Below are 20,321 nucleotides of genomic sequence, written 5' to 3' on the forward strand. Positions count from 1 at the left end.
AACAGAAACAGAAAGTCATGAATCCACACCCTGGTACTGTTGATACACGAACACAAAATGAAAAACCAGGCATGGCAAATCAGAAAGAAATGTAAGAAAAGAGTAGAAGATTCTTATTTTTTGACTATTAGTCTGTATCATTTTCCATTGCTGTTGATCGTTACAACAGTGAAGAACCACTATTACATACAGACGTCTAAACGTGAATTATTATCATTTTTGTTGTGTGGTAATAAAAGTACAATATGACTAATCTAATCTACTATCTAAAATATGACTCTGCAGTTCTCTTGGTGAAGTTATACACACACCACCAGGAGGATATGTTGCTTCGGTTGAGCATGTACACACATACCCACAACTCACACACACACCTTACACAGGTATACGTGCGTGTTACTCAGATGTGAAACACCTGTAGACACTGCAACGCCACCCTCTAGATAACAGCAACCATGTTTTCTGTTTAGTGTTTTTTATTCTTATTTTCTCTCTCCATCTCTCCATCTTACCATTTCTTGAATATGTCATAACACCCCTCTCTGTCCTGTCTCTCTCTCTCTCTCCCCTTTTGATCTCTTGATAGATATTCGACTTGATGGATGCCAAAGCTCGGCAAGATTGCATCAAAGAGATAGATCTCCTAAAGGTAAAGAACCAGAGAAGAGGGAGACGGCGTCATGCGCTGCGCTCTGTTCTCTTAAGGTGCCTCAGCTGAGACCTTCCACCAAAGGAAAACAATTGATCTGCACCAGACGGCTCGGATTTGTGCGTTGTGTTTGTGGGCACATGCGTGTGTGTGCAATGCGTCTTCATGCATGGTTATGAATGCAGAAGGGTGTTTTGAGTATTTGTGCACACAAGTGAGAATGTGAATGAGTATGTGTGTGTGACTGTACAGTACATGTGTATTACTGTCTCCTTATGTCTCTGAGCAAGAGTGTGTGTGAGTGTGTGTGAGCGCACATGAATGTGCCTGTGTTACATCCCTCCAGGCTCACATTGACTCTTTTTTTAATACCAAAACTATTGTCTTTTTATCTTTTTGTAATGCTTAGAGCTGGGCAATAGTGCACCAGCATGGAAATTTAGCAGCCTCCCTCATGTGTCTCTTCATGTTTTACCCCCTCCCGCTCCTTATTCTTGCTTCACTTTCTTTTCCAATAAAGTGTTTTCATTTATCAAACTACCTTAAACATGTGTCAGCCAGGCTCCTCTCAAATACTGATGAACAAACTAATGACATCTTCAATATCTCCCCCTGTCTGCAATACCCTAGATGTGTGTCAAAGTTGTGTATGTGTGTTTGTGGTTTGTTTGCACGTGTATGTGCATTCATGTATCCCTCATAATGTTTCCCTTCTTATATGCAGCCTTCCCGCATGTGTGTGCACTGCAGGCAGTTTGTGCGCGTACGCACGCTCACACATTCACATTAGGCAGAACAAGAAAACAAAACCAATTAGTTTGTGCCACTCAAACACTTCAGTGAAGCTCCCGAGGCTCTTTGGGCCAATCAAAGACAACAATACTTAGATGCAGGCGAGACCCTGTAGAGAGCTGTAATCTGAGTCGAAGATCATTGACTTGACGGCACGAGACAGCAGGGTTTGCCTGGATCTGTATCTCTGACCTCATAAGAGGGGTCAGGGCAGGGTTAAATGTCACACTCTACCGGGTGACTACATTTCTCATTTCCTTTATGCATCTCACATTTCCTTTATTTCTCTTTCTGATTTTTTTATGGCTCGCTCTCTCTCATTAGATGGCTCCTCTTCCTCCATTCCACTTTTCTGTCTTTTTCCTTCTTCTCGTTCCTATCTATTCTGTCTATATTCTGTCTGTTGCACAGTTGCCATCTCTCTCTCTCTCTACATCACTCCTCCTTCCTCTCTCCTTGCCTCGTCTTCCCCCCCCTCAGAGCTTTTTGTTCCCATCTTTTCATCCTGTAAGCTGATTGCTAGTGAACATGGAAGTTATGCCCGGCCCTACGCTGCCCAGCCAGCCTGATAATAAAGGGCCGAGTGTGAGAGAGAGACAGTCCTTCTGCCTTACCCCCCGCTAGACAGGCCAACAGGAGACACAGCCAAATCAGAATAATGAGAGGCACACTGGCATGGACCGACTGGAATGACACACATACTCGTGCGCACACTCACTTACTGGCTCTCAACAGTCTGCCTATTTGTTTGTTTGTCTGTCTGTGTTTGTGTCTGCTCATTCATCTGTATTTTCCTGTTTTGGCATGATGATTTCAACTTGAGAATCTCATTTCTCACTCTGTCCTTTTGTCTAAATCCTCGCCGATAGGAATGTTGGTTGCAGAAATAGCCTGCTCTCTGCCAGTCTGCTAGTTTCACAATTCTTGAAATCCCACAGCTGTGTATTCCTCTCGCTTGTGGTTACTATCAAGCTTGGATTGTATTCTGAAGACTAATGATCTGCCCTAATCAGCAGTGAAAAGCCGTAATGATGTCTGTGTGTTTGCTTTCTTTTTGTGTGTTGTGCGTTTCTGTAAATGTGTGTGTGTGTTTATGTGTGTGGATGCGTGTCTGTGTTCTGCATCTGATTAGATCATACCAGTGGTTTACTGACAAGACAGAGAACTGGCAGCAACCAGCTTCATTTAACCTGATACACACACACACACACACACACACACACACACACACACACACACAATAAATAAACTTCAATCTTTAGGTCTCTTTATGAGCAATATATATCTTTTATAAGTATAGAATATATTTAGTTTTTGCTCTAATGCTCTCAAACAACCCAAAATTGTACTCATTTTCAAATTCAGTGAGTTAAAAATGATCAATATGTTGTGTAACACAAGGTGTAATTTCTACTGGTGATGGGTTTTTTTTAACTTCATCTTCCTCAGCAAAACTACACTAGAATATAGCAGAAATCCTTTCAGCCATTGTTGTTCAGCTTGCTACCAACTGTATTCCTATGAGCATGTTATTCCATTTATAAATATACCATAACCTAATTTATTACAGTGGTTAATTTTGCACTGTCAGATTGCATTAGTCAGTATCTTGTTCTTCTTTGAAACACATCACCAGCTCACCAAATATATCACGTAGAGTCTTGCATGATTAAGTAATTACACACGCTTGTGGGTCTCACCCAGTGTGTGTAATTACATAATCATGCAAACCTCTATGTGATATTTCTCAGTGAATGATTGTTGTATTGCAGTCGGGTTCCATCCATCATTTACATAAACATCTGCATGTGAACATATCTCTACATTTCTCTATATCCTTCGCCTGAGGTTCAAGTCGTGGAAGAAGAGTGGGCTGGGGGGGAAGGGGGAGGGGGAGAGTGGGGGAGTTGGATGGGGTGGGGGGGACTTGTCATCACTCCCTGGCTGTGCTACAGTGCGGAGTCGTGTAGAACTGCCACTCTGAGCCAAAAATACATCTGGCAAGAGAGAGGACAAGGGAGGGAGAAGGAAAGATGGAGACACAAGGAAAGAAAGAGAGGAACGAGTGAGGAAGAGGATTGTGGAGGGATGCAGAGATGGAGTGGAGAGTGTAGTGTAGCGTAGTGTACTGTACTGTGCTCTCCTTTCCCCTCTTCTCGGCATCATCCGGAGCATGAACATTTCTTTAATCACAGCAGAGAAAGCAGAGCCGAGCCGAGTGGAGGACGCGTGTCACACCGCTCCGTCTGCTCGCATCACAGCCCCCCCCTTGACATCGCCACGCCACACAGCTCCATGTCTCCAGCTCTCCACATATCTCTGCTTTTCTCTTCCCTTCTCCCTCCCCCTTACACTAACTCTGCTCACCTTATGCTTCTCCTGCTCTTTTTTTTTTCCTTCCTCACCTTTGTTCTCTTTCCCTACCTTTTCACCCCGCCCTGTCTCCATCATTCCTTTTACTTGTCTGTGTCACTGTGTCATTTGTTTCTTTCCCTTCATCGCACCTACCCTATTTCCCTTCCCTCCTCTTGCTCTGGATGGATAGAGACTTTTTGTTTACTACAGGGAATGCTGTTCCTGCCTTATTGACCAGCCAACAGGAAGGAATCTCAGCCAGAGATGAGCCCGGGATGCTTGTTTTTCTGACTGCCAGCCCTGTCAGCCTGTCAGGCGCACGCGTGTGTGTTTGTGTGTGTCTCACACATGGGTTGTTGTCATCACAGACAGAGGGGTTGTTGTGACATGTCACCCAGCTTTGTCACACTTGAGGACAAAACCGTCTCATTAGGTCCACACTTACCAAATATGGATTCCAAATATGGATTCAACTGTTTTGCTTTAATTGGTATTAGCTGGTGAAAGTGCAGTGCATTGCACAACCCATGACATGAACCGCAGTTTTTTTTATCAGCCGCAAAGATGATAGGTTTATTTTGATATAAGTTGTATAACATGTTTGCAGGAAAATACCACTGTCTGTTGCTTTTACGAGGAATGGTTTATACTCTGATTAGGTAGTGTGACCAAGGATGCTCTTAATGCGACAACACTGTCACCAACGAGACTTCTGTTGACCTTTCTTTTTTTTCTTCCGCAGCAATTGAACCACCCCAATGTGATAAAGTACCATGCATCTTTTATTGAGGACAATGAGCTGAACATTGTACTGGAGCTAGCAGATGCTGGGGACCTCTCACGTATGATCAAGGTAAGGGACGTCACACAACAGCAGCCCTACTAGCTCACACTCTTGCCCAGACTACTGGAAGAAGAGCATTTCATGAACAGTCCATGTTGTCGTAAAATACAACGAGAGGCTGAAAGTTGCAGTGAAACGGAAGTTAGAGTCTTTAGCTACTTTAATGTGACGTACTAAATGGAATAAGTAGACGGTGTACAATTTCAAGAGGGATTTAAATCAAATCCTTGAGATTGGATTGGTTCGAAAGCAGCTGTAGATGACCGTTTGCTTCCACACACACCTCTCTCAACGTGTTGTCAGATCAGCAAGTGAAGGATGAGCGAGAAATGAATGAATCAGACCTCATCCACATTTCCTTGGAAATGAAAACAAAGTTTTGCCCACTGATTGCCACACACATACACACACACCTCTCCCTATGATATTGCTCTGCTAGCTACTACGACCCCAAGTGGTCAAGTGCAGTTTTATATGATGGCTGCTGTTTGCTAGTCGCCCAAAAATCACATTTGTTTGGATACATTTATGTATATGCCCCTGAGTTCAAGATGAGTCATCAAATCTTTGAAAACATTTTACAGGAAGACAAAAGACAGGAAATTTGATGTAAAAATACTCAAAAAATTATTTATTTTTGACACATATTTGGCATGTAAAAAGAGGGACACAGGATCAAAACTGTCTTTAAAGGACATGAGACACAATTTAGACTATATATTGGCATATCAAATCTGTTGGTTTAATTTGTTATCATGGAAAGTTTGACATCACCTTTGATACTCGTTACTTTAGTTTTTACTTATTCTATTCAATTATCAGCATAAAAGAAAATCAGTAAGACCCCAGTTATTGACTGAATGGAAATTACATATTTGAATGATGTAATTTATGGGATGTCCTGGTAGCCTAATGGTTAACTTAAGGTACATATCATATAACCAAAACATCCCTGGCTCGATTCCCTCTGGTGCAGTCACACCTCTCTCTCCCTCCACTCATGTTTCCTCTCTATCTCTATACTGTCAACTATTAAATAAAGGCAAACATGACAGAAAATAATAGTAGTAGTAGTATATATTTAAAAAAGTCATTCCTGTAGTTGTTATTGTTCACCCTTTACACCACTTAACTTTATGTCCAGTCAGATTTAGTCATGGAAAAAATATAAACTTCTGGATGGACTATAGATTGTTCAGTTTAAAGTGTTTTGATACCACATCAAATAAATAGATAACTATTTTCAGACAGATGCTCAGGCCTTGAGGGATGATATCTGACAAAAATAATAGCCAGTAAATAATAGCCAGTCCAACACAGTATCTCAAACTGGTTGTACAAAGGAACGCTGGTTTGGAAACAACAAACTGCTGATGTGGCCTTATTTAACTGAAGAAGTGGAGGCAGGAGGTCTGTGGTTTGTGGTCGATTCATGGCTTTGACTACCTGGACACTGAGTCAATCTAAATCACACATTCCACACTGAAACCAAAAGCCAAATATTATAAGGCCTCCTGCAACCTTATTTAATCCCAGTAGCATGTGCTGACAGCTGCTTTGACTGTAAAAAAGGAAGTTGCTAACGATAAAATGATGATTAATGGTCATAAAGTTCCACGTGATGTCTGTACGTTCATAAATTTAATCTTAAATCATGTTGTCCTCATATCTCTTACATGATAAATCTGGGTGTAAATAAATGTGAGATAGTTGTTAGTTTGCGGGGGAATTTCAGGTTTTTAATTGTCTTTTTGCTCGTGTTACATTATTATTTTGTTTGTGTTAAAAACTGGCCACATACCATTCAAAAAAAATTAAAATTAAAAAATCTGGTCAGCTTTTCATCTTGGCTAGATCACTCTCAGAAAAGAGAATTCTTTATTACTGTGGGTATAACTATTAAAGTCAACACTGAGTAAAAATGTAACCAAATCTACATTAGAATAAAGCAATGTGTCAAGTTGACCATGTCTTAACCGCGATCTGCTCGCTCTTTAGTCCGGGGACATTGTTGTTGAAATTGGTGCAAAAAAAAAGGGAACATGGTTATTCAAACGTAGAATCAATTACATCCAAGGCTCACCCTGTTATTCGTCTTTGAGTTAGACCAAACCCTCAGTTATTATAAAACCTGCCAGTATAGCAAATTAGTGGTGTGCATGTAAAAAGCCTGGTCTTCTCCCATGCATAAATGATGCTGCAGCGTTGTATCAGCACAGCTCGACAAGCTGTTTGCAGTCATACTCAGCAGCTCCACATCCGTACAGTTCAACACAGCAAATTAGGAGAGGCGAGGATTAGCTGTACAAGAGAGTGAACATGGCAGGTTGAGCACACACACACACACACATACACATACTGTTATATATGCAGCACACACACACACACACACACACACAGACTGAATACATACATATGGTGTAGTGTGTAAGCAAAGAATATGCAGACACAACCCAGGAAACACACACTCACGCAAATGTTCCGAGATGCACTTTACAAAGACGCAACATGGCAGCCTGAAGAGGTAAGATAACAAACCATTGAGCGTCACTGCTAAGCTAAGCTACCAAGGATGCTGGGAGCATTCAGACTGTGTCATCTCCTTATGGCTGCTGACAACAACACACATTCATACACACAAGCACATGCCTCTCCTCTGCACCATTTGTCTCCTACACCGATCTAAATGATTTGTTTTCCTAATAAAACAGTGGCAGTCCAGAGGTGTGTGCTAGGGCATAGCCCCCATCCCCCCCCTTACATCCCCCTCCGGGCTGTAATGTGAAGTAAACACATTGGTACAGTGCCCATATGTAAAACAGAACCCCCGATGCATGAATTTAACATTTTTTATTCTTTTTGATTTCTCGTCCTCCACACTGCTCTCTCTTCCTTTTCTCTCTCCCTCCCTCATTCTCTATTACTCTCTCCCTGACCATCTCAGAATTCAAATGAAATCAAATGGTCCTTGATTTGCATGCACTTACAGAATATTGCATGTGCAGTGTTTGCTGTTAAAGGCATGGAGAAGAGGGTGGTGGTGGTGGTGGTGTTTGTGCTCCCCCATTGACATCAAACAGTCCTCTGATATGGAAATGGGAGGGCAAGGGAAGAATGGCTCCTCACTGAGGCTTTGTTTGGATGTAGGCCAAGGTCTATCCCTCCCTTTCTCCATCTCCGTCTACCTCTATCACTCTTTCTTCTTCTCACACTTTTTCTCCATTTTCTCTATCTCTTATCGTCAACTGCATTCTTCCATCACTTCCCTTCACTCCCGTGCTGTTTTTCCGTCTCCCCATCTATCTCTCTCTGTCTCTCTCTGTTTTCTCTCATTCTTTCACTTCGGCTCTCTCTCTCTCACTTTGTGCAGAAAACCTATCCACCAGTCAAGTCCTGTCCTTTCTCCTCCTTGACCCCTGTCCTCACTGGATATAGAAAGTTTTTCCATTACAATAGTACCTACTAGATGTACTTAACCCTGATGTAATGCAGTAAATATTGCAGCCTCATAAGAGTACACGTTGGAGAGAAGCAGGATAGTTTGGACCAGGCTTGTAGAAAGGAGAATCCTCTTCTAAAATCCAGGGTTGCATCCTAACCAACCACAGGAGGACCCTGCACATCTCCCAATCATGAACACACCTTCTCCAAATGGTACTTATCAGTAGTAGTATCAGCAGTAGTTGTCTAAATAAATCTTGAAAAATGCATTTGCACAGACACATCGATCTACAGTAGACAAAATAATATGAACCCCTTACAATACAATGAAGATACTGTGTATGAAATACTAAATAATTTGTTTTTACCATTAATTTTCTTGTTGAGACCATCAGAGGTTTTGACTCATCATGATAGAAAGGTTTGATGGTGTCATTTGTAGCGTCGCCTAGCAAATATCTCACATGTTATCACATTTCTGCAGTGTTTGTGACTGATGCACCAACAGTCAAGACAGCCTGTTGTAATAGGTTGTCAGCCTGTTGTGTCGTCCATCGCCTGTATATTCATATACATGCAGATACACACACAGTACACATATATGTAGTCAGTCAAGACATATCATAAACTCATTTTAAACTGTCCTCAGTGATGTTCTTCCTTTAGTAAATAAATATTGCAGCATGTATTGGTTTTATAGGTCTGATTGTTCTAGCTAGGAATATATCTTACTATAAGAAACTATGCTAAATGCTTAAATTTTCTTCACTTGTGCCGGATATGCATGTTGGCTTTAGTCATAGGTCATCTTTTCTTGCAAATGGAGCCACGAGGACATCTCATGAAATCCTACTGGTATCCAAACTTCTTACAACTTCTCAGTTTTTTTACTCATTGCTATTTGAGGACGACTATATCATCAGCTGTTGATTCTCGTCAATGTGGATCAGTAAACCTTCATGTCTAAGCTAAAGCTCTGTCATCGCTGTGGTTTTCCTAGTGAAGCACCACAGACTTGATGATCCAGATCAACTCACTCAGCCCTCCAAAATAAATAAACTAAAAAACAATTGGAACCGTTGTGCCACTGGAAGCTGTACTTAACAAAAGAGCTGTGTGCCAGATGGGAGAGTTTTGAAAGGTACCACAAATTTCTTCTCTTTGTTCCTGAGAATGCATGTGCTTTCCATTGAAGGCCATAGAGAAAATGAGACGAGGCTCGGTTAGGCAAGGGAGAGAACGAGAGGAGAGTGGTCTGGGTTCCATTAAAAGTGGAGTCACAGAGCTGGGGACCGAGGCTGGGGATGAATGCTGTATAAGCACACACAGACCTAAACACTTTGCTACCATTTTAACATTGTATTGCGTGCTGCACAAGACCCTTTTCTATTCCTATTAAAATATTTTATTTGATCCCTCTTTTGAGGTATGCTAATGTTTGTTTGTTTGGTGTGTGTGTGTGTGTGTGTGTGTGTGTGTGTGTGTGTGTGTGTGTGTGTGTGTGTGCGCGCATACTTGCATTTCCCTTGCAGCACTTTAAGAAGCAAAGGAGGCTTATCCCAGAGAGAACAGTGTGGAAGTACTTTGTCCAGCTCTGCAGTGCGCTTGAACACATGCACTCCCGGAGAGTCATGCACAGAGGTAGCATACGCACGCACGCACACACACACACACACTCACACACACACACACACACACTCACACACAGTACATTACATAAACATACACCCAAATAAATAGTAATACGAAGAATAAATTGGCTTATTCATTCATTATACATGTATGATAATCTACTCTACTCTCTTTACTCTGGACCAGTAAATTTAGTCATCATGGAGTTTTGGAAGAGTTCAAGAGTATTAATGAATGATACACACTGTTTGGAGAAACTTGTGAACCTTATTGGAGTTGTCTGCTGTGGACAATGTTTTGCCAGAATTATATTCACAGACAGTCATTTTTCTCAGGATGTCAGAGCAAGACATAAACTCAAAGAGGCATCATTAGTCTGGGGTAGCACACTGTCCTTTCCCACCAACGAGAAAATACCATGCATGTTTGATAATATTTATATATGTCCCAGAAAAGGTGTGTATTGATCTTCAGAGCACAGGGACAACGAGAATCTTCTGCAGCTCGTCTGGGACATGTCCCATTGTCTAGTGGGTGCTTGGCCTCCTGATGAAATGAGATGTGTTTCTGAACAGGGAGACTTATCAAAATAGTGTCTGCATTACGATGCAACAATAGCAAATCTTTGACAAAGAAGTGATCAGTGGTTCACTTTGATGGATTATTTGTCTCAAATCAGTTGAAAATCTCTGCAAGTTCATTTTCATAGCATACTAAATTGAACTGAAACCAACGGATGTCTTGAAGATGGGAAATTAATCTTAAGAAATTGCAGTATACTTTGAAAATGTTTTGCTGTAATTTAGATTACACACATTTCCTAGTTAACAGAATAAAACACACAGTACCTCTAGTATGGTCCTCTTCAGTCCTAAAAATAAAAGTCAGTAAATCTGTTTTCTTGAGTGTGAATGTGAATATGACAGAAGGCTTAACTGTAGGTGTTAAACAACACATAGACCAGAAAACACAGTGTTTATGGCCCCACATGCTTTCAATAGGACCCAGTCAAATCAACCCTGGATTCATGTGCATCGGCTGCTGCACTCTCACTCTCTGTCTCACACGCACTCATGCACGCACGCACACACACAGAGCTACAGGTGATGCACTTCCGTTGGACTGACTCTGATTAGGGCACAGGGACACTAATGAACCTTGAGCTCTGAGCTTTAACGACCACTTAACAGAGACCGCCTATTCAAAAGCCGCTTACAATTATACGGGAGCAGTAAATTTCAAAGGCTTGATGCGGGTCACATTAACATTACTTTAGAAATGGCAACAGAAATGGTTTGCTAACGCCCACATTAACTGAAATTGATATTTTTGATAATACACTTTATGCATGTAATCAGGTTTTCTGAGCAAAGACCAAAAACAATTTTTTCTCTGAATTAAAGAAGGACATACAATGTTTTTGTTAATGATCATATGTCTGCACCACATGCCATGTTGCTGGTCAAATTTCCTGTCACTAATAATGTCTGTTTGAATATTATAGCAACAGATTGATATATATACTCCTCCCCCTCTCCCCTTCTCCTCTCTTTTCTCCTCACTTCTCCTCTTTAGATATCAAGCCAGCCAATGTATTCATCACAGCTACAGGAGTAGTGAAACTAGGAGACTTGGGACTGGGACGATTCTTCAGCTCCAAAACCACCGCTGCTCACTCTCTAGGTAATTCACAGTAGTCTATAAATACTTGGAAATGTACACCGAAACACACACTCTACAATTATGAACACACAAACGCACACACAGACAGTCACAAAAAGCGGCCCCCAGTAATCACCTGCAGTTGGATGTGTTTCATTAGGCCTGGTGAGACCAGAGCCATGTGTCATGTAGTCATGCTGCCTGGCCGGGGCTGTGCCTAGCGCCTTCATAGGCCACTTAGCCACTTCCTGTTGCCTTGACCTTTCACCCTTACACAGATGAGTACTGGGCAGAGGCATTTGACACACAGCTCTGATTGTGACTGCGTGCCATAAAACAAGCCGGCAAACTTTACAATCATGGTTATTATTGGCATTGATGGGTGTGTTTGTCACTTGTAGGAAATAAAATCATATAACACAATTTTTTTTTTTCTAAAGAAGTGAGAATTGAAGCCCAGAATTGCCGCAATAATTAGGACTTGTCCATTTGGCTTAGTTTAAGACTTTACACAAAAAATAGGTGTGCTAAACCTGAGACAAACTGACAGAATGGTACCACATGTTCAAATGTATTCCTCTTTAATGCATCGGATGTTTAATGACTGTGAGCCACATACTGTAAATCTTTACGAGTCAAGCCCATAACTTCAGAGTGAAACAACATTTAAGTAAAAAATTAATTTCCAAAGGAATACACCAAGGCATTTGTACTATTTCAAGCTTAGTCCTGTCATTGAAAACTTGCAGTGTAGCTTGCTTCACTTTAAAGGAGACATGGAGTTTAACACACACACACACACACACACAGACACACGTTCACACACTTACCTTACTTCAAAGGTGTCCTAGTGTTTAAAACACAAGCCTACCTCTTAACAATTTGTTAACTGCATGTACCTACCGGCCTTCATCACTGTGCCCTATTGTTAAAGTCTCTCTACTCCTGCACCTTATTGTTTGTTAGCGTCACAGTGCATACGCTGCAAAGTCGTAAAAGAGTCAGGACATGATGGATGTATTTTTAAAAACTGAAATTGCTACCAATTTTTATTTAGTAAAAACACTAAAACCTCTCTACAGTGAAAAATGCCACCACACAAGAGCGATTTTCTTTCATTTACTTTATGTATTCTCTTTAATCACTGAACACATTTCAAGTCTAACAGAAACATGTTTCTAGACAGTTGAATTAAAGGTAAACAATGACCACAAGTCATTGCATGTCCTACGAGAATCATGTAATTGTCATCGGTTAAAGAAAAATCAAAACTTTCTCATATCATACAAGTTATTCCCCCGATTTGTGTTTGTTTAAACTCCTTTAATGACAGCACGAACACAAAAACTACAAACTACAAATATAAAAACCACATAAACAACTACAAACTACAAAGTTGTATATATTTTTGTAAAAATTCAGATCATTTGAAGTCAGCCTCTCTTTTTGTGTCTTTATTGCTTGTTATTTTGTGTTGATAGTGTTAAAATAGTGTAAAAACAAATCTTTTGGTTTCACCAGTATGTATAATAATGGCCAACATTATACAATAAGATGTGGCACAAATCATCGTAGTGGAGATGATTACACTATGTTTAACTTGGCTTATTGAGGTACATGAAGATGCTATACAACATCCTATAGGCAATTTCAGCTGCTACTTAGATTGGAAAATGTAGAAAAACTAGTTGCATAGACAAATAAGAAAGACTGTCATTCGCACTGTCTCACTTCCCTACGTCAAACTGTTATTACCACAAACAGCGTGCTATTCTCAGCCCCTGTACAGCAGCAGCCCAGCCTTTTGCAAAAGTGTGAATTACATGATCAACTCAACAGAAGCCCTATCAACTAAGCAGCCTGCAGTGCCAGGAGATAGGGGTGAAAACGTCTGTGATTGCTCATTAAACGTTGAGTCCACAGCACCCTCTTTAGGCTGACAGAGGATAGGCAGCCAAACTAGTAGAGGGGTTACTCTTATCATTAATCTGAAGCAAAAAGATTCATTTCTCATAGTCATTTCCAGTAAACTACACATATCAGTGTAATATTTATTCCAGTGCAGAGTAAATGCCAGACATATATTTATATTTACATATTTTTTTACATAGATACATTTGATTTAGAATGGCCCCGACATCATAACATTTACTCACCATAAATAAGCATCTATATAAGTTGTTTGTAATGATACATTTTCATGTGTGTGACCACAGTAATTAATAAGCCTGTTCCTAACCATATGAGGATGTATTCAGTTGATAGTGTTGCACTGAAGAATCAGATGATTCTACAATACAAGATGGTTAGCAGGGATGAAAAGAGTCCTAGAATATTTTCCTCAAGTAAAAGTGAAATTACTTGTGTAAAATGTACTTAGATAAAAGTAAAAGTAAGTCAGTTAAAGTGTATTCTGAGTAAATGTTACTGTGTTACATTTTTTAAAAAACAACAATAATTTCCATATCTTTTCCTCAGTAGTATAGCCTTTCTAGAATCAGCCAGAGAAGACAAAACTCATTTTGAACATATATATATATAGAGAGAGAGAGATGGATAGAAAGTAGAGCCTGCACAGTGTTTGCACACTGTATATACACACACACACACAATGCCACGTTACCATCCAATGCAGTGGTTGTTGACGTGCTCTGGAGAATGTGTTGCAACCATCACTGAGTTTATTGTCTGAGCGGTATTCTGTGAGCCTTGTGCACTGCGAAGGTTAAATTCCTTTGCTCCGTCATTTTCAATCCATAATTTAACAAGTCCATTCAACCTCTCTTGTCCCATTGTACCCATAGTTCTCAAAGCAGTCACAACTGTGACATTGTCAAAAACAGCAAAACAGTCATGCACATTTCACTGAAGATATAAGATCCTGTGTGAACATAGAAGTCACTGCTGGAGGATCCACCATAACCATTTTTACCAAACCCAGCATGCACCTGTTGGTCACGCAACATCACTTAGTGTATTTTCTGGGTGGAGCATTAAATTGATGATTGAGCAAAGTAGATGCAACCTTTTTTTTAAAACCTATGCTAAAGTACAATAATGCTAACCATAACCCATAATGGCATCATCTGTAATTTTATTGCCTTGTCATTTTTTGTACAATTCACAAATGGCCCCGGTGCGACCGCCCTCACACCCCAGACACTCCGCAGGTGAACGTATACATTTAGAACAGAACGTCAGCTGAGTGGCACCTCGCTGAACATCAAGCCCTGCCCTCCTGTACCCACAGCCTCACCAGCAGCTTCTTCTCTGCAGCTGCTTATATGGCACCTTTCTTCTGTTACATTCTCACGTGGTGTATCATGACTTTTTTCATGTGACTTGCTCCTGCTCTTTAATGGATGCAACTTGAAATAAATAATAAAGTAAGTAAAAAACAACTTTGTTACAACAGCTAAAGGAAATGCTATCTGTTACTTCTAGCCCTGCAGGTTAGCATGACCTGTTGACACAAGGGACATCCTTTCCCCCTCTGTCCCTGACTTTCCCCTTGACATATTTTGCAGTTTGTTTCAAATAGCAGATCTCCTTTTTGTCTTTCTTTGTCACCCCTCCTTCTTTCCCGCTCTATTTCTTTATCTTACTTGTCCTCACTTCTCCTTCCCTCTGTCCCTCTGGTGCCTTTACTTTTAGTCAGAGAGAACAACGAAGGTAGGGGTGAAAGGGAAGAGAGATGGAGAGAACGAAGGTGTGTGAAAACTAGAACTGGAGAAAGGAAGAAAGGGCAAAGTGAGAGAGAGTGGAGAGAGAGAGAGAGACAGAAAGAGGAAAGCAATATGTCAGAAAAAGAAAGGAGCATAAGAAATAGAAGAACAAGTGACAAAGAAACAGAAAAAGAAAGGTGGAATGTGCTGGGTGCGAGAAAAGAGAATGTGACAGAGTGACAGAAGAAAAGAGGAAAAAAAGAAAGCAGAGTGAAAGAAAAAAGTTAGAAAGAGCAGAGTAAGAGGAGAATATGACAATGTGGCAGAAAAAAACAGAGGAGAAAAAGGAAAGCAAGAGTGAGAGAGAGAGATAGAAAGAAAGAATGTGAGGAAGAGCTGTGTATGTGTGTGTGTGTGTGTGTGTGTGCACAATCGCGTGCCAGCGTGGGTCTGTAATGAGCCCAGCCACCCAACTGAACAGTGGAGCAGGGTGGTGGAGCTGAGATGGAGGTCCAGGCATACAGCCTGTCAGCTCCCAGGCTTTCAACTCAGCCGCTCAGCAGCCCGCAGTCTCTCTCTCTCTCTCACGCACACACATGCACGCACACACACACACACACACAGTTTGTTTTGTCTCTAACATACTCTTGCTCATGCTGAGAGACACACAGACTCTTTGTCTCCTATACAGATGTATGTATGCATAGAGATGCACATGCTCATAAACATGTATATGGGCATGAATGCATGCACGCACACACATGCAACAGAAGATAATCATGCACAGTCACATAGATTTGCAACATACATGTACACCGACAGACACAACAGACTTACTGACATATATGCATCCACACTCTGGGACCCACTACACGTTTTCAGCTTTTCAATACTGAAGATGGGTATGTAGGGTTATGGCAAGTGTTGGATGAAAGTGAAAAAGAACAAAAGAAAGGTAGTAAGAGAAAATCTGATGCAATCATTAAAGGAATGAGAGACTAGCCAATTGGCAGTAATAAGTAGTATAATATACCTGCAATTAACACCTGTAATGAGAAAGGTGTTAACAATGAGAACTGGGGGAGGAGGAAATAAAGAGAGGAGGGAAGATGGAAGCAGAAAGACTTCAGGGAGGCTGATGTTAGAAATAATTGATGATTTCAACATATATATAAAGAGCTGGTTATCTTTTAAAGGCAAGCAAGCAAGTCAAGAAACAGAGAGGGGTAGGCGATGAGCCAAAGTGGGGGCGAACATATACAAAACTAAGAAAAACATAAATCAAATCAAATCAAGTTTATTTATATAGCACTATATAAAGCATTTAAAAACAACCAGAGTTGACCAAAGTGCTGTACAATGAAATAACATAAATAAAAAACATAACATGGTAACAGCAAAAAAGCAGTAGAGATAACATAACAATACTATCCCATGAGCATACACAAATAAATAAGTAAAGGAACAGTTGGAAAACACAGAAGAGTAAAAAGTGAAACATAAAACCTTAAGGACACTCAAAGGCCTGAGAAAACATGTGGGTCTTAAGTTTACCCTTAAAAGTGTCTACAGAGGGGGAACACTTAACGGAAAATGGTAAACTGTTCCAAAGCTTTGGGGCGGCTACTGCGGAAGCACAATCGCCCTTACCCCTTAGCCTCAATCAAGCGGCATCCAGGAGCCTGAGGATCTTAGAGATCTGAGGTTGGAATGGGGGTGGAGGAGCTCAGAGATGTACTGGGGGACCAGGCAACAAATAATAGAACCTTAAATTCAGTCCTACACTTGACCAGTAGCCAATGCAGGGACGCCAGTACAGGTTGTGATGCTGTCTCTCTTCCTGGTATCAGTTAGTAGTTTAGCAGCAGCATTCTGCACCAGCTGCACTACCACAAGTGAGACAAGGATGACTGGCTAATTCCCAAATAAAGAGCACTGTAGTAAGCCAGCCGAGAGGAAATTAAAGCATTTATGATAATCTGCAGGTCATTAAATGACAGGAACAGTTTGAGATTGGCGATACTTATTAACTGGAAAAAGCAACCTTTCACAATAGTGTTAATTTGTTTGTCAAATGTTAAAGCTGGATAGAAGATGACATCAAGATTTCTGGCATGGGCATGAAGGTTAGGCACCAAGGGCCCTAAGTGATTAGCTGAATCCCCAATGGAGTTGGAGGACCCAAATAAGACAACTTCAGTCTTACCATAATTTAATTGAAGACAGTTTTTTGCCATCCAGTATTTCACATCCTGGAGGCAGTAAAGGAGGGACCTAACTGTGTTGTTATTATTATCACCAGGTACTAATGGGAGGTATAGCTGAGTGTCATCTACGTATATATGGTAGGAGATATTGTACTTTTGAAGGATGGAGCCCAAAGGGAGCATGTGTGAGGCAAATAATATGGGCCCTAACATGGAGCCTTGAGGTACTCCACAGGTGATGGGAGCAGACGAGGAGAAAAGCTTTCCAGTTGTGACTGAAAAACATCTATCTGTTAGGTAGGAGGCGAACCACTGGAGGGCCTTACCCTGGATACTGACCTGGTGCCCGAGACAGTTCAGGAGAATAGTATGGTCAACTGTATTGAAAGCAGAGCTAAGGGCTAGTACAATTAGTATGGCACATTTACCAGAGCTAAGAGACAGTAGTAGATTGTTGACGACTTTAAGTAGAGCTGACTCCGTGCTGTGATGTGCCCTGAAGCCTGACTGAAATTTCTCCATAATATTGTTATTTTCTAAAAATGACAAGAGCTGAGAATAGACAATTTTTTTCCATGACTTAAGATAAAAAAAGGCAATTTGGAAATAGGCCAGAAATTATTTAGAACAGTTGCATCAAGGTTAGGCTTTTAAATAATGGGATGTACTACCGCATGTTTAAAGCAAGAGGGAACAGAACCATTAGCTAGACTACTTTTTAGGATGACTGAAATTGTAGGACCTACAGTGTCACTTCCTTCAACAGGCATGTAGGAGCAATGTCCAGGGGACAAGTAGTTGGCTTAGTGTGGGAGACTATGTCTTTAATATGACCAAGGACCACAGGCTAAAACGTACTTGGGACAGCAGAGCAAGGAGGCAAGAAGTGAAATAGCAGAATGGATGTTATCAATTTTACTTGTGGCTATGGTTGGCACAGGGCAGGCAGTACCAGCAGGGGTAAGGACTGTATTAAATTGTGTTAAATAGTACAAGGGGAGAGTGGGAATTTCTGAAAATAATATTAGATAATAAAATATATATATACATATCTCATAAGGGAATTCACAGAATGCCTTATGACTATGAGTCCATTCTGTCTGTGCTGCTGCGTAGAACTTTACATCTTATTTGTTAAAACATAATAGAGCAGAGGAGATTTCTAAACTCCTGCCCTTGGCCTGAATGAGAAATTCAATCATGGCATTTGAGATTCTAGCAGAATCACACTTGCTACTCAAAATAAAGTCATGTAAAACTGGTAACAGAATGCAGATTAGAGAAGGCTTGCACTATTAATGGGAACTCCCTATGAAATACTTCACAGTGTTTAAATGGGCATGTAAAAGCTTTAGGTTTAAAGTGCTACTAAAGATATTCCAGTAAGTCTGTGCAATCAAATCAATAAATGTATTTAGAACTTCACCCGTTTCGCTTCATTCAACAGTACATTCAGCTGGGGTTTAGAAGTGTGGGATTTGAATAATTCTTTATACTAGATGGCATCTCACCTCCTATACAACAATGCTTACCCTGTTTTGCGAAAGATACAGTGTTGTCATAGCCATTCACAATAATGGAAATCAATCCCAACATGACTTTCAATTTATTTGCATGAATAAGTAATGTGCCCTTAATTTAGCATGCTGAAGGAGCCTGAGCCCGGCGCTGCTGCCTTTTTAATGCAAGTATTAGCATAAGAGAGGCTGATTCTTTTTAATTAACTAATAATGAATGTTAGGGGAGCTTGTTCAGACCGCACCATGAGACCTCACAGCTCACACGCACACACGCACACGCACACACATACCCACCCACCCCCACACACACACACACAAACCACAATACCAACCTGATGACCAATTAAAACAGCAATCCCCAGTCCCCTGTTTATTCTTCCACTTGCTCTCTCTTGCTTCTTCTCTGCCTGTGCAGATGCTGATTATTTTTGGAATGACAGGTAACACTTCATTATTCAAAACCGCACATTTAAGATAAAAGCGTGTTTTCTCAACCCAATTAGATCGGCACCAAAATTAAAAGTGCTAGCTTTCATTTCAGTTCCCATAGACTTCAAATCTAATAGCCCCCGCTGTAATAGTTTTATTAATTGCAATTACATTAGTTGAGTTTCCTCCGACCTGTTAATGTGCAGAATGGCTCTGGAGATTTTGTGTGTGTGTGTGTGTGTGTGTGTGTGTATGCATGTGCACACATACGAGTACTGCGAGTGAGTGCAGTTACGACTTTTTCTTACAATTTTCCAGCAAGCAGACTTTTCTCCTGAGTTCTTTCCACTTGAGAGCTGTTCTCACCTACCGAGCTCGCTACAATTGTTGGTGCGTATTATAAACTCAACAACTACCAGTTGCCCTGGCTCTTCCTCCTCGCTCTATCTACTCGTTTCCCACTGCACATTTTGGATGTAGGCTAGGGGCAAGACTGCGTTTGGGTTATTTTAAAAAAAAAAAAAAAATCTTGCCTTTTTAGAAATTCTCAGATTTTCTATCTGTAAGGAAATAATAAAACAAACATTAAAGGAACAAGTCATGCTTTTTGAGCTTCATTTTTATTTTACCTCACATGTACAACAGAGTTATGATAAAGGTTCCTCTAGTGGTCCATTTCAGCCTGTGGTGTCATGTACTACTTAAGATTTAAATCCAGAATCCCAGCAATTAGTACTCAAGTTAATTTCATAAATGTGTACAACCTCAACTATGGAGGGAGGAACCGAAATGAACTGGTGGGACCAAACGTGCATGTCCGTGGTGTAGTACAGAAGACAAATTATGAAAAAGGGCAATGTTAAGTCAACTATCTCATATTGTAATCAATGTTGAATTCATGTAGTGCCACTTTAACAGTTCAAATATGAGGAACTTATTTAGTAATCTAAGTCAAATATTTTGCAGAACAAATGCTTCTCAGTTAATTAATCAGTAAGATTAATGAAGATTATTATTTTGACATGAAGTCCACCAGCAGCCTATCTTATCCATTGTGGAGCCTACAAACATTATCATGTGGAGGGATGGTACTGATGTACATTATTCACCCGCTCAGCAGAGCCT

General features: G+C 40.6%; 1 protein-coding gene across 1 annotated transcript in view; it reads left to right on the top strand.

Moving 5' to 3' along the window:
* Positions 1 to 20,321, top strand: part of nek7 (NIMA-related kinase 7) — a 65,175-nt gene that overhangs the window by 31,000 nt on the left and 13,854 nt on the right. Inside the window, exons 4-7 of the mRNA XM_042417379.1 lie at positions 587 to 649; positions 4,539 to 4,649; positions 9,614 to 9,722; positions 11,289 to 11,396. Of these exons, the coding sequence (XP_042273313.1) occupies positions 587 to 649; positions 4,539 to 4,649; positions 9,614 to 9,722; positions 11,289 to 11,396 (391 nt within the window). The remainder of the gene's footprint in view (positions 1 to 586; positions 650 to 4,538; positions 4,650 to 9,613; positions 9,723 to 11,288; positions 11,397 to 20,321) is intronic.

This window comes from Thunnus maccoyii, chromosome 7 (genome assembly GCF_910596095.1).
Source record: "Thunnus maccoyii chromosome 7, fThuMac1.1, whole genome shotgun sequence".
Lineage (NCBI taxonomy): Eukaryota > Metazoa > Chordata > Actinopteri > Scombriformes > Scombridae > Thunnus > Thunnus maccoyii.